The 13,021-nt window shown below is 37.6% G+C and overlaps 1 protein-coding gene across 3 annotated transcripts in view; it reads left to right on the plus strand.

Annotated features, from left to right (window-relative positions):
• ksr2 (kinase suppressor of ras 2) overlaps window positions 1-13,021 on the plus strand; it is a 272,560-nt gene that overhangs the window by 193,142 nt on the left and 66,397 nt on the right. For all 3 annotated transcript variants that reach the window (XM_028824801.2, XM_051921346.1, XM_028824800.2), the window contains exons 10-12: window positions 3,777-3,945; window positions 11,643-11,684; window positions 12,046-12,112. In XM_028824801.2, coding sequence (XP_028680634.1) covers window positions 3,777-3,945; window positions 11,643-11,684; window positions 12,046-12,112 — 278 coding nt within the window. The remainder of the gene's footprint in view (window positions 1-3,776; window positions 3,946-11,642; window positions 11,685-12,045; window positions 12,113-13,021) is intronic.

Here is a 13,021-nt window from a genome sequence, read left to right on the forward strand (position 1 = left end):
ATTTTTAGAGAAGATGCAATGATTGGAATTTATAAAGGTGTTCATAACTAACAAATCGCTTGCTGCATTATGGCTAATGACCTCAAACCTTTTAAATAAAACCTGTAAAAAAACCTAATGAAACTAGAATGAAGACTGACATATATGTGAGAAGTAAAGAATCGGAAATTACATTAAAAATGCACTCAACTGCCAATTTAACATTATTTAGACCAATGGACAATACAATGTTTATAAAGAATAGAATGTTATTAAATCCAGAAAGGAATATTTCCTAACCAATTCATTTAATTTGCAACTCAATTTATTTTTCTATAGCACACTTCCATCAAAAAGCCAAGAGTGTTGCACAGACTTGCAAATACTGTATAAATGAAAGAAAAACACAGAACAAACAACAAATGGAAATTAAGTACCTAATACTGTTCTAATATATATTAGAAATATATAAATGCTTATTAGAAATATATAAATACAGTATATACAGGCTGACTGGCCCAGTCCACGGTTATGGACAATGGGTCTAGCACTTAAAGCTCATTTCAGAAATGTTATCTACAGTAATTGTATTGAATTAAAAAAACTGGAACTGCGATCCACAACATATAATGCGACAATCCTGCTGCTACTATTACTACAGCTATTACTACTATTTTATTGAATTAGCCATAGGTTGGTAAATGAACAATTTGAACAGCCTAACAAAAATAATTAGAATAGTAAATTCTGCTTGACTTGCACTAAATGAATTTGAGACACTTTATATTAAGATCATGCATTAAAGCAGCATTTCTAATTAGGGGAAAGATTTTTCATAATGTAGCCATTTTTGTTATATTCGTGCATGAATTGAAATTCACCTGACCTAATTAGCTGGCCTAATTATTTCGAACAAATTAAGATATTATACAGTTCCTATAAAAAGTATTTATTCACCCTTTGGATGTTTTCACATTTATTGTTATTCAACACTGAATCCCAGTGAGTTTAATTTGGCTTTTTTAACATTGATCAACAGAAAAATTCTTTTGTGCCAATAGGCAAATGCCATCATAAGATGAGGATAATATCTACTTTTAAAAGCCTTTCTCTTAATTATAACTTTCAAACCTGCTTTATCCAATTTAGAGTCAATGGGGTATGGAGCCTAGTCTGGCAGCATTAGGGGAAAGACAAAAAGCAGTTCTGCACTAGTCTCAAACACTGCCAATTTGAAATCAGTAGTTTACCTAACCTTTGGGGCTGTGGAAGAAAATTGGAAGAGGTGTGAAAAAACAGCCCCAGACATGGGGAGTACATACAGATTACAAATGTACGCTGAACGGTTTCAGGATTCAAATGCAGGACAACCTGCTCCATGAGACAGTGGTGGTTACAACTGTGCTGAAATAACAACAAAAACTCATGAAATTCAAGCCTGTTTTTTCTTTTTTTTATTTTATATAACTATTTATAAGCCCGATCAAAATAAGCTAGAGTATTATAGATGAGCAAAATAAAGCATAAATTGCTATTGAGGTCGGTTGGGAGTCTGAGATATATATTTTTACTAAAGTGGGTATTTTCAGGAATGGAAAAATTAATCAAAAAGTATCAGGTAAGACAAATTGCAATGCATCCCTTTTTACCAGATGCTACCAAGAATGGCTCCAGCTTCCAGTGACCTTGAACTTCAATTAAGTGGATTCATTAAATGGATGGATATTCTTAAATGGAAAGCATACTAAAGCTGAAATAACTGCATTGTGCCTTCCATGTGTTTTACCACTTCAGTGTGGATTAAAAATGTCTGCATTTGTGAGATGTGATGTGTTTTTATTCATAACGTTATTTTCAAAAAGTACATCCAGATATTGTGGCACGTTGCAGCACTTTGCAGCACTTTGGACAGACTTCCCTGTGGTAAATGGCACTTTTAAGGCTTCACCTTGGATTGAGAATGGGGGGAACCTGATATCACCAGCCATGATTATCAGCACAGATGGTCTACACTAACAGCAAAATGGAAACAAGTTAAATGGGAATAAAAACACCTTCTAAACAACCTTGTACCTCCTTTATGAACTAAGCTGAAGGGACTGAAGCACTAGTGTTGCATTGTAACAATGTTATAATTGTTGCCAAAATGAAATCTCAAAAAGGGGAAAGAAACCATTTTTAAAAACTGGAAACACCAACACTAATACAGAAGAGATGTCATTTTAACAAAATAAAAGAAATTCAGAAAAAAACAAAAATTTAAAAATGTACTCACTCGGGCCAAGACAGTAAGGGTTTTTAATTGAAAGGACTAAATAGATGGAATGGGCCAAAGTCAAAACCAAAAGTCAAGGTAATCTGTCATCATGTTTAATTGCTATAAAAATCAAGGTACCTAATAGCAAGAGAAATATTTCTAAAGCAAGGAAATACATCACCAAAAGGTTTGCATGCTAACACAGGGATGTATCTACTGTTGTAATGTGGAGTCTCAAACATGACAAACTGGGTGTGAGAACTCTTAAAAGGACATTGAAGACAGGCCAGCTACCTCACCATAATTGTTAGCTGCAGGCTTCTGACCTAGCAGGCCTCAAATATAGCTGGCAAATTGACAAGAAATGTCACAAAAATATATCAAAAGCTACTGAAGATTCACCAATCAAAAGTCATAACTCAGCCAGGGATCATCCCCGGACCGGGATTGTAATTCATGTTTTATGTCTATTTTGTTCATTCTTAATTCTTTTATTTATGTTGATTATTTGCATCATTCTTTTTTGTTTTTAATTTTGTCTATGTATGTAAACTGCCTTTGTTATGTTCCATATGTTATGTGAGGAGTACCCCAAGAGGTGGGGCCACCTGCTAATCAGTGCCAATCCATAGTTCCTGGTGTTTCATATCAAATGCTCTTAGGAGTGGCAGGTTCTTGTGCTTTTTTATGAATTTAATGTGCTTAGTGATTTACCACATTTTTGATACAATGCTCTGTATTTGGACTATTCTTGGGATTTCGTACTGGGACTTTTGATTGGATTGGACTGCACCTTATTGTTTTGGGCATATCCTATTGCTTTTATTTGTTATTGAAGAGCATTTTTTATGAAGAATAAATCTTATTTTATAACGATTCTACAAGACCCTTTTTGTGTCTAGACAGGGTTTTGGATGGGATTTCTCCTTCTAGTTGGCATTGCGTAAGGCTTTTGTGACGTATGTGCTTTGGGATTCCTAATTTATGATGTCAAAGTATAGTATTCTGTAACACCTGCCCTCTAAACTTTGTTGAGTGAAAGTGACAGTTTTCATTTCAGGGCTTATTTCATGCTGTGTGAGGTGTCACTGAAATAAGTAAATGGATAAATAACTAAATGACTATATAAAGAAATAAGCAACAAAAATATATTTCATGACACATTTAATTATTTATATTCACAATCCATGTTATTATTTATTTATTTGTCACATTTCACAGTTCTTTTATATATTTGCATATTTAGTTTTGTCCAAAATATTTCTTCATAGAAAAATAGAATTATGTGGATGTAGATATTTAATGGATAACAAAATTAAAGAAACGGTGCACAGTTGGTTTAATAACTAACAAAATTTCACTTCAGTGGTCTAAACAAACTTGTTGATAATTGTACATAGAAGCAGACAGAAAATCTTGAAAAACATTAAGTAGCACTGTTTTGTAACTTTAAGTAATTTAGTAATAAATGCTCTTTGTTTCATAATTGTGTAATTATATTTGGTGCTATACCTTGTATTTTCTTCTTCTCCCATTCCAGGATCACATCCCTGTACCTTATCAGCCAGATTCCAGCAGCAATCCCTCATCTACAACCTCTTCAACACCATCTTCACCAGCACCTCCACTGCCTCCCAGTGCCACACCACCCTCTCCTCTTCACCCTTCTCCACAGTGCAACCGACAGCAAAAGCAGTTCAACCTAACAGGTAACAGACATTCTGTCAGGTCGATGGCCATGCTCTGTCTGCTTCATAGTACAGTCCATTTGGCTTGCCTAATAAGTGTGCTATTCAGAAATTACAAATGTCAAGGACTGCAGAGGGTGGAGGAAGCCGATTTGGGAGGCAACTGCCTAACTTGTGTTAGTCTGGAAAATATTCCAGTGACGATGATGATGATAGTATGAAAAAAGAAGTGCAACATAAATGGCAATCATTAACAGAGAAATACCAAGCAATATACACAAAATATACATTTTCTGTATGTATGATATAAATGCAAGCTTTGTTCTTTTTGGGGTGATGATTCATGCCTGCCTTAAGGTTTTTGATAAAATGTTATCTCTTCTGGCTTACTCAAACATTAATAAGACTAATTTAATAGTAAGCTTTTTATAAAATTCATATACTGTATATTATTGTTGATTAAGACTTAAATTGGTGATTCTTTACAGTTAAAGGTGAGACTTTAGTTTGACCATTGTCCTGTGAGAGGCACCTCATGCAAGCTGTTGCCTCTCTGAAACTTGTCTTCTGATTCTATTGTGGCTGTGGGTCTGCTAGACCCATTCCTGTCAGTTTACAGGTTTCTTTTAATGGTGTAGGACACCTTGGCTTTCTTTGCTATTTCTGCAAAGGATAGATCTACACGTTTTAAAGTTAAAATGGTCTGTCTGTCTTTTTTTGTTAATTACCTTTTTCACACCATTATGATTACAATATATAGTACAATATTGTCAGAGGGTGTAGCAACACAGTATGTTACAAAACTGCTTTTATACAGACAGTTTGTAAGTAATCAGCAAAAGTTGGGACACCTGTAGGAATTGCCTCCATCAACCTTTAAGGCTTCATCAACTTCCACTGCTCCAGAAAAAGCTGTAAGTTATTAACCTAAAGGCTCTTTTTGTATTACACTCAAATGACATTATTTTTCAGTTTTTGACAATCTAAACCTTTAGTTAAAAACTAATTTGAGAGACAATTATAAAACAACTGCAGCAATATCTCTGATGAGAAGATGCTATGCTAAAATAATACCTTTTCAACCTTTAAATGCCTAGACTGATGGGGCTTCTTTAATCTTGGTAGGCAGAATGCTCTAGAGTTTGGGTGCCCAGCCTCTTCACTGATTTTATTTATTCTCAGAGTATGAAGGAAGTCTGCATTGTGAGATCACAATATATTCCCTGGAGTACTAAAACTAATAAGCTGTGTAAGGTAACGTGCAGTGAAACCATTTTCCACTTTGCATGTGAGAAGGAGGATTTTAAAACCCTCTGTAAAGTTGCTTGAAGATGACTGATATGATTTAAGAGAAAGTAGGGTGAAATGACACCTTTTATTGAGATCACCCTACTTTCTCCTGTATCAATATATGGCTAACACAGTACATACTGCTATGATATGATTTAAGAAATGGATTTATACTACTTGTATTGGTGATCCTTCATTCTGTGTTTTGAGTTAGCTGCTGAACAATAAGTGAAAGATTCAAACCGTCTGATCATACAGTGTTATGATAGTGAGCTCTGCTTGAGATAGATGAACAAATGAGCTTTTCAGGATCTGCAGCAACTAAACTAAAATTCAAGACTTTAAACACTTTCAGTCTTTGTTTAAGCTGATTCATGCTATTACTTGCCAATCCCCAGAGTTCTATTTTGATCCACACTCCCAGTTCATTGGTTCCATTCATTGCCACAGCCTTCAGGCAGTGACAAGCTATCGACATGTGCTCCAGAAGAGACACTGTGTTTTCAGTCTGGCTACAGAACTGCTAATCATCAGGAAAACCATCTCAGCTAAGAGGGAGAAGGAAGCACATTTACTGTGAATGAAAGTTTAAAGCTAAATCTGCTTTCTGCTGATGATTAAAATATGGCCCTCTTTTCTCTTTTAACAGCTTCTTGATGACTAAAAAACATCACATTTTAATCACAATTTAAGTAATATGCTTCTATTATATTTTTAAGATAAGTTTCATTATGCAGTTTTTTTTCTGCCTACATAACCCTCTTTGGATTAAGCAGGATGGGAGAATATTATGTAATGTTCTATGAGTTTGTTCTATAAAAGAGGAACTTCTTCAGGATTCCTGTAAGCTAATGGTGCCTCCCCACTTGTTTATTGATTAGTTGTTTAACACTGCTGCCTTATAGTTCTATGGTGCTGGGTTCAATTTCCATTCTGTTGACGGTTGTTGTGAGCTGTTCACATTCTCTGAGTACCTGTGTAGATTTTCTGATGGCATTCAGGCTCCCCTCCTTCATCACAGAATTCATTTGTTAAATGAAGTATCTGAAGTGGCCTAGTACAAGTGAATGTGCATGTATGCTGCCTGTCCAGGTTTAGATTCTTACCTTTCCTAATAATGTACCATCTTCTAGACTTGCAATATCTATTCTGTATGCACTTGAAGCTGTACATTCAACATAAGTGGAGGACCAGGCGCTTTAGATGTCCCTGTGCAAAAGGTATTATCTAGTATTTGTGTGAGTCTTCTGCTAGCTGCTTTCTAGCTGTGCCCACACATCCTCTTCAAACAGCTCAATTTAAAATATAGCTAATGCCAATATTATTTGTGCCTTTCAAAGTTTTAAAAGCTTCTATCAGGTTTTTGTGAAGTCTTTGCTTTCTAAAGCTGAAAGGCCCTTTCTCTTTTATATGTATCTAAAATATACTCAATATTCACGGTGTGGAAATTTCAAGTAAGTCCTCTCAGTTCAATACTCTCTGCAGCTGTGAATAGCAAATAATACAAAATATTTCATACTGTGCACTTTGTGTATGTGCACCACATAATAGTTTTCATACATAAAACCTTCATATATTTACATCAAAAGTCATAAAACATTGGGTGATACAGTAGCATAGTGGTTAGCTCTACTGCCTTCAAGATCCAGTGTCCTAATTTCTCATCTCACACCCTTGTTGCTGTCTGTGTGCAGTTTATTTGTTTTGTCCATGTTTATGTTTGTTGATGTGCATATTAAGTAAAATGGTGAATTTAAACTGGAGCTGTGGGTGTGTGCATGAGCAGGCCCAGCAATGGTTTTATGGCCAATACAGGACTCATGCCTCCTTTGCATCTGACACTGCCAGGACAGGCTCTGCCAACCCTAACCTTAAACTGATTTAAGCAGGCTTGAAAATGTTACGTTATCATTTACTATATGATAATGGTCTGGGTGTGTGTCTGTGTCCGGTCCATCAGAGCAGTCTGGCGGTCAGTTTAGCTTTGGTAACACAATCGATAGAGGAAGTATGAGTGTGAGACACACAGAAAGGAGTGAAGGTGTAGAAGGCACGCAGAGAGTCATTTTCAAAGCCTGGAATTATAAAAGCAGACAGGAGGCAAGCAAGGCATCTCAAAATGACAGAATCTGAGAAGCAGGCATTATGGGAAGACATTTGAGAGATGGAGTGCCTGTCAAATGAAGCTCAGACACACAAGGATATAGAGGAAAGGCACTTAGGGTGCACGGAGGACAAGAGTTATCAAATATTTTTAAGTGTATTCTATTACCTGTCTTCAACAGATAACATGTCTAGTCAATAATAATTTAGAATTTTGGATGTATTTGCCTATCTGGTCACACTCTGGGCTCATTTTGCAAAGTGAACTGCCTAACTTTTCTCCCATTATTTTTTATCACATTCATCTGCTTTATAAATTTGTATATAATTTAATACATTACTGCATCTAATTTTGAGGTGGGCTGGCGCCCTGCCCAGGCATTTGTTCCTGCCTTGCACCCTGTGTTGGCTGGGATTGGCTCCAGCAGACCCCCGTGACCCTGTGTTAGGATATAGCGGGTTGGACAATGACTGACTGCATCTAATTTTCAGTATTATTGAATTAATCTCACAGTGACTTGCTGAGATCTTTTTGGGGGCATTGCAACTTCTACCCTAGTTGCTCTGCTCATCTAGATCTCAGCATTAACATTTGCAGCATGCTATGCGACGTGTATGTACCTGTTATATGCCATTTGGTATGAGATTTGTAAAAGCAGTGCTAATGTTTGTGATGTGCCACCTGTTTAAATGACAATGACATAACAACCGAGCGGACACACAGACAGGCAAGCAGAATCTCACCTTTTCATTAAGGTGAATGATATTATAGGATATCGAGGAGGGGGTGTGCCTCTTTGTCTGATGTCATTTTTGCCATGCTAATACGTCACAGACAGTATAAACCAGCCTGTAACGTTCTCGCTGTTCATATTCGTTGCCATGTTATCACAGTATTGTAATAAAAATAGCCCTTAATTTTGCTTAATAATGGCCCCAAAGCACCAGGTACATATAGTGATGCTGGCAGTTCTTTAAAGCCTCAGAGAAGCCATGAAGTGTTTCCCATCAGCGAAAACAATGAAGAACAGAGAAGCCAGTGAGTACCCACAATAGGCTAAGACATTTTTGCATTTATTTCTTTAAAAATATATTTAAACTGTATGTCTGTGCAAGATTTTTTTATTGCTACAGCGTCCCTTGAAAGTTCAGCTAAAACATCAGAATCCCGTTCATTCGAGAGAGGGAATGTATAATAATGTACAATGTCTTTTATTATTATTTAATATTGGTAATGTCTTATTGTGTGCAATTTATCACATAAACTTTAACATAGGTATGTAAACAAAAATCAACTAATATATAGAATTAGCTACTATCAATGGTTTCAGGCATTCATGGTAGGTCTTGGAACATATTACCTGCAGGTATGGAGGTATACTCTATTTGTATTTTCTTGCTTATTTCTTTATTTTTTTATTTACTTATTATATTTCGTTTAGTTTTTATTTCATTATTTCTTTATTTATGTATTTCAATTACACTGCAGAGCAACATGAAGTACAATTTGAAAAGAGGCACTCAGTCTTTTCCCACAATTAAGCAGTGAAGTATGGCAACTGCCACCATACCCATAAAGCTCTCGAGTGCTTTTTCAATGAAAGAGATGCATCTTTTCCCTACTGGCCAGTATTGCTCCCTCACACCATTTTGGCAACAATCAGAATATTTTCTTTTCTGGCCAGCAGGCTAATGCATTTGCACTCTCCATTGGAGTGCAGCTTGTTCAATTAAAACCAATTCTGTTCAAAGCCTTTTAGTTTGAAAATACAAATTGAGATTTAAAGAAGATGTAAACCGCATGCCATGGTTATTGTTCAGACACATTAACTGCCACTTTTACAAAATAGGAACAGATCTGCCACAGGAACAGAAAGGAAGACGGCATGAATGGAGTAACAAGAATGTGGACGTGATACATGCATTATGACATGGTCTCTTTGTCAATATGCTTTTTACACCAGTGCTTCTAGTTTAGATGCTTTCTGCTTTGCTGCAGAAGAGGTCGACAATATGATTGTGAAGTGGATAGCACCTAGAAAGCTCTTGGAGATGGGGTCTGAATCGTGGCTAGTCTCAGTGGAGTTCTCCTCATTGCTTCCCCCAACAAAATCCAAAAAATGTGTGTATGTGTCTGCATGACCTCTCCTCCCGCAAGCCCAGAGATGTGGAGCTTAGGTTAATTAGTGAGTCTAAACTGCCCCACTGTGGGTGTTGTGTGCCCTGCCATTAAGATGGCACCCCTACATAGGGCCTGTTCCTGCCTTACTCCCGACTTTGTTAGATGGGCAGTAAATTACATTCATATATACCAGTGTTACGAAACCTTTTTTTGTGGTGGCACACTTTTTACAACTAAAAACATTCCAAGGCATTCTACTATTCAACCAATCACAAAAACATATCCTGTACATATGTTTAATTGTTTAAAGGGGCAAGACTACTAGAGAAGCCAATAAAAAACCAGCTCCGAGATCAGTGTTTGCAGACTTGGCACATCGTTTGCAGACATAGCAAACATCTCCCAACTGCTTTGTCTCTTTTTCCACTCTCTCTGCCTCAGAGACATCTTGTATACTCACTATCCACCGGCTCTGTGAGACAGTGCAACACTGCAACCACACAACCAGGCCAATGGACTCTATTGTCCAATCACAACTCTTCCTAGTGCTGGCCACCCAGGCGAACTGAGCAATCATGGGAGAAGGGCCTTGGTAAGACAGGTGACCAAGAACCCAACTGTCAATGTGGCTGAGCTCAGGAGAACTTGTGTTGAGATGAGAGAAACGTCTAAAAGGAAAACCACCAATCTGGGATTAATGGCAGAGTGGCCAGACAACAAATAGTTTTAAATGCCTGCTTGGAGTTTGCAAAAAGGCATCTAAAGGACTTTCAGACTACGAGAAGTAAGATTCTCTGGTCTGATGAAACCATAATTGAACTGTTTGGTCTCAATTCTAAGAGGCATGTCTGGTGGAAACTATGAACTGCTCATCACCTGCACAATACCATTCCAATGTTAAAGCAAGGTGGTTATAGCATTTTGCTTTTCGGTTGTTTTCCAATTTCAGGGACTAAGATACTAGTTAGGGTTGGGAGAAAGCTGAATGGAGCAAAGTACATACATATCCTTAATATAAACCTGCTCCAGAGCGCTCTGGACCACAGAGTAGGCTGAAAGTTCACCTTCTAAGAGAACAATAACCCTAAACACAAAGCAAATAACAACAAATGAGTAACTTAGGGACAACTCCATGAATGTCCCTGAATAGCCCATTAGAGCTCAGACCTGAATCCAATTGAACATCTCTGGTGAGACCTGAAAATAGCTGTCCACCAACAGTCTCCATCAAACCTGACAGAACTTGAGATAATCTGCAGAGAGGAATGGCAGAAAATTCCCAAACCTAGGTGTGCAAAGCTTGTTGTGTCAAACCCACAAAGATTCCAGATTAGAAATGCTGCCAAAGGGGTTTCAACTAAGTATTGTGTAAAGGGACTGAATACGTCAATGTGATATTTCACTTTTTTATTTTGAATACATTTTTTTTTAATTTTATTGATTTTATTGTATTCATTCCATACAAATAGATAATTTTTTGCAAAAATAGGATTGAAAACAAATCAACCCCCACCCCTGAGAAATTTTGAATACATTTTTAAATACTGTGGTGGGCTGGCCCGGGGTTTGTTTCCTGCCTTGCACCCTGTGTTGGCTGGGATTGGCTCCAGCAAACCCCCCGTGACCCTGTAGTTAGGATATAGCGGGTTGGATAATGGATGGATGGACATTTTTAAATATTCCTAAAATTCTATATTCACTTTGTCATTCTGGGGTAGTGAGTGCTGTTTGATGAGGAAAAAAAGAATTTAAATATTATTAGCATAAGACTGCAACATAACAAAATGTGTAAAAAAGTGAAGAGGTCTGAATACTTTGTGAAGGCACTGCACACACACATATATTCTGACTCACTTTTAATCCAATTCAGGGTCATACTTTGGCAGCACTGGACACAATCTGAGAAACAACCCCAGTCCAGTATATGGCACTTAGATACCCACTGACACTGACCCACATCAAAGCCACCAGTGAAAACTGACCTGCACGTCTTTGTGGATGTTGGACATGATGAAGATGGAAATTAGATTCAACCCCAGGACACTAAAATACTACAGAGCCATCAACGTCATGGAGTCCAAATTAAACTGATCACATGCAGAAATGGGTTTCACTAGCTAGCTTCAATTTAATTATATTTCTTATACTCGTCTTTGTATTCAATTGCCTGTATTTTAGTAAACTTTTTTTTCTTTTTTTCTAGCTTCACATTACTTCAAATACAAACAACAGTTTATCTTTCCAGGTAAGTGAGCAACGCCTCCCTGCTAATTTGCTCCAAACACATGGCAAGAAACATGTGGCAGTCTTTAGGTGTTATGCTGCAGTCAAGTGTGCTATTTGTTTACTTTCATCTTACTGTTTCTCTTCCCTTCTTTACCATCATGTGTGGCAGTGTTGTATCATGCAAAGTTTGTTGTCACATTACACTTTGCTCAGTCATGAAGAACACTGATAAATATTTAAACATATGAAAGATTAATTCATTCCTACAATTTCCTACTAATTTCCCCTGGGTTAATGACACCTGCTGTGTCCTTCAGAGGGTTCACTTGCACCGTTTCATTCTCGTTCCCGAATGCCTGTTTCTCTTCCTGTTTTTTCAGATGTCACACCAGAGGTACCCAGCCGAGCACCACAAGTGATTCTTCACCCAGTCAACTCTGACTCCACGTAAGGAATAGTAGTTTACTTTTTTTTATTTGTCTTGTTTACGTTTTGTTGCATACTGGGTAATATGACATTTTTCAAGCTGGTATACAAGTACAATATACATTTTTATTTGATGATGGGTGTTTTCTAGGGAGCATATTAGTACCATGGTCACCGAGAAGGGTCTGGCTGCAAATGTTAAGTGGCAGACCCTTCAGGAGCCTGTCATGTAATACAGGGGCCTGTGGCTGGAGGTCTGAAGTGAACTTGTACATTAAGAGGAAGATATGGATGCTAAGCATAAATAAATAAATGTAGCTGCATATGGTAAGAAGCATTAGGGGTCATTGGCATTGTTAAGATTTTAAAATAAAAACAGTGTGTTCGGGCTTGTTGGTGTGGAAATGCTCTGTGGTGAGGTGGTGCTGCTATGGGATGTCCAATGAGGAGGCAAAGCTGATTACTTGTTCGATGCAGGTGTGGTCAGCACAGCTATTATACATTGACATTCTGCCGGCCCTCAAGCAGAGCACCTGCGCCTACAAGGTGTATAAGGGGAGCGAGTAGAACAGAAAGGGGATTGAAAACAGAATAGAACCAGAAAGAAAAGACATAAGGTCAAGAAAAGAAAGTGCCAGGATCATTGCAGAGATGGTGCTGTATGGGCTAGAGGCAGGTGGTTTAGAATGTGGCCCTGAGAGGAGCAAGTTGACTGTGGTCAAAGGGCTGGGTCACGCCTGCTGAGCAATCAAGGTGCAAAAGTGATCAGCCACTCTAAGTTGGCTTCCGTTGAAGGCTGAGTGATAGCAGTTGGTTGGAGAAAGGAGCATGGCTTGCGGGATCCTCACGGATGCTGAAGGATGGCGTTGAGGACAAGAGCCAGGAACAAAAAAGATTTGGACGTGGATTTTAACTGTGTTTGGATTTTTT

The sequence above is a fragment of the Erpetoichthys calabaricus genome, chromosome 18, assembly GCF_900747795.2.
Source record: "Erpetoichthys calabaricus chromosome 18, fErpCal1.3, whole genome shotgun sequence".
NCBI lineage: Eukaryota > Metazoa > Chordata > Cladistia > Polypteriformes > Polypteridae > Erpetoichthys > Erpetoichthys calabaricus.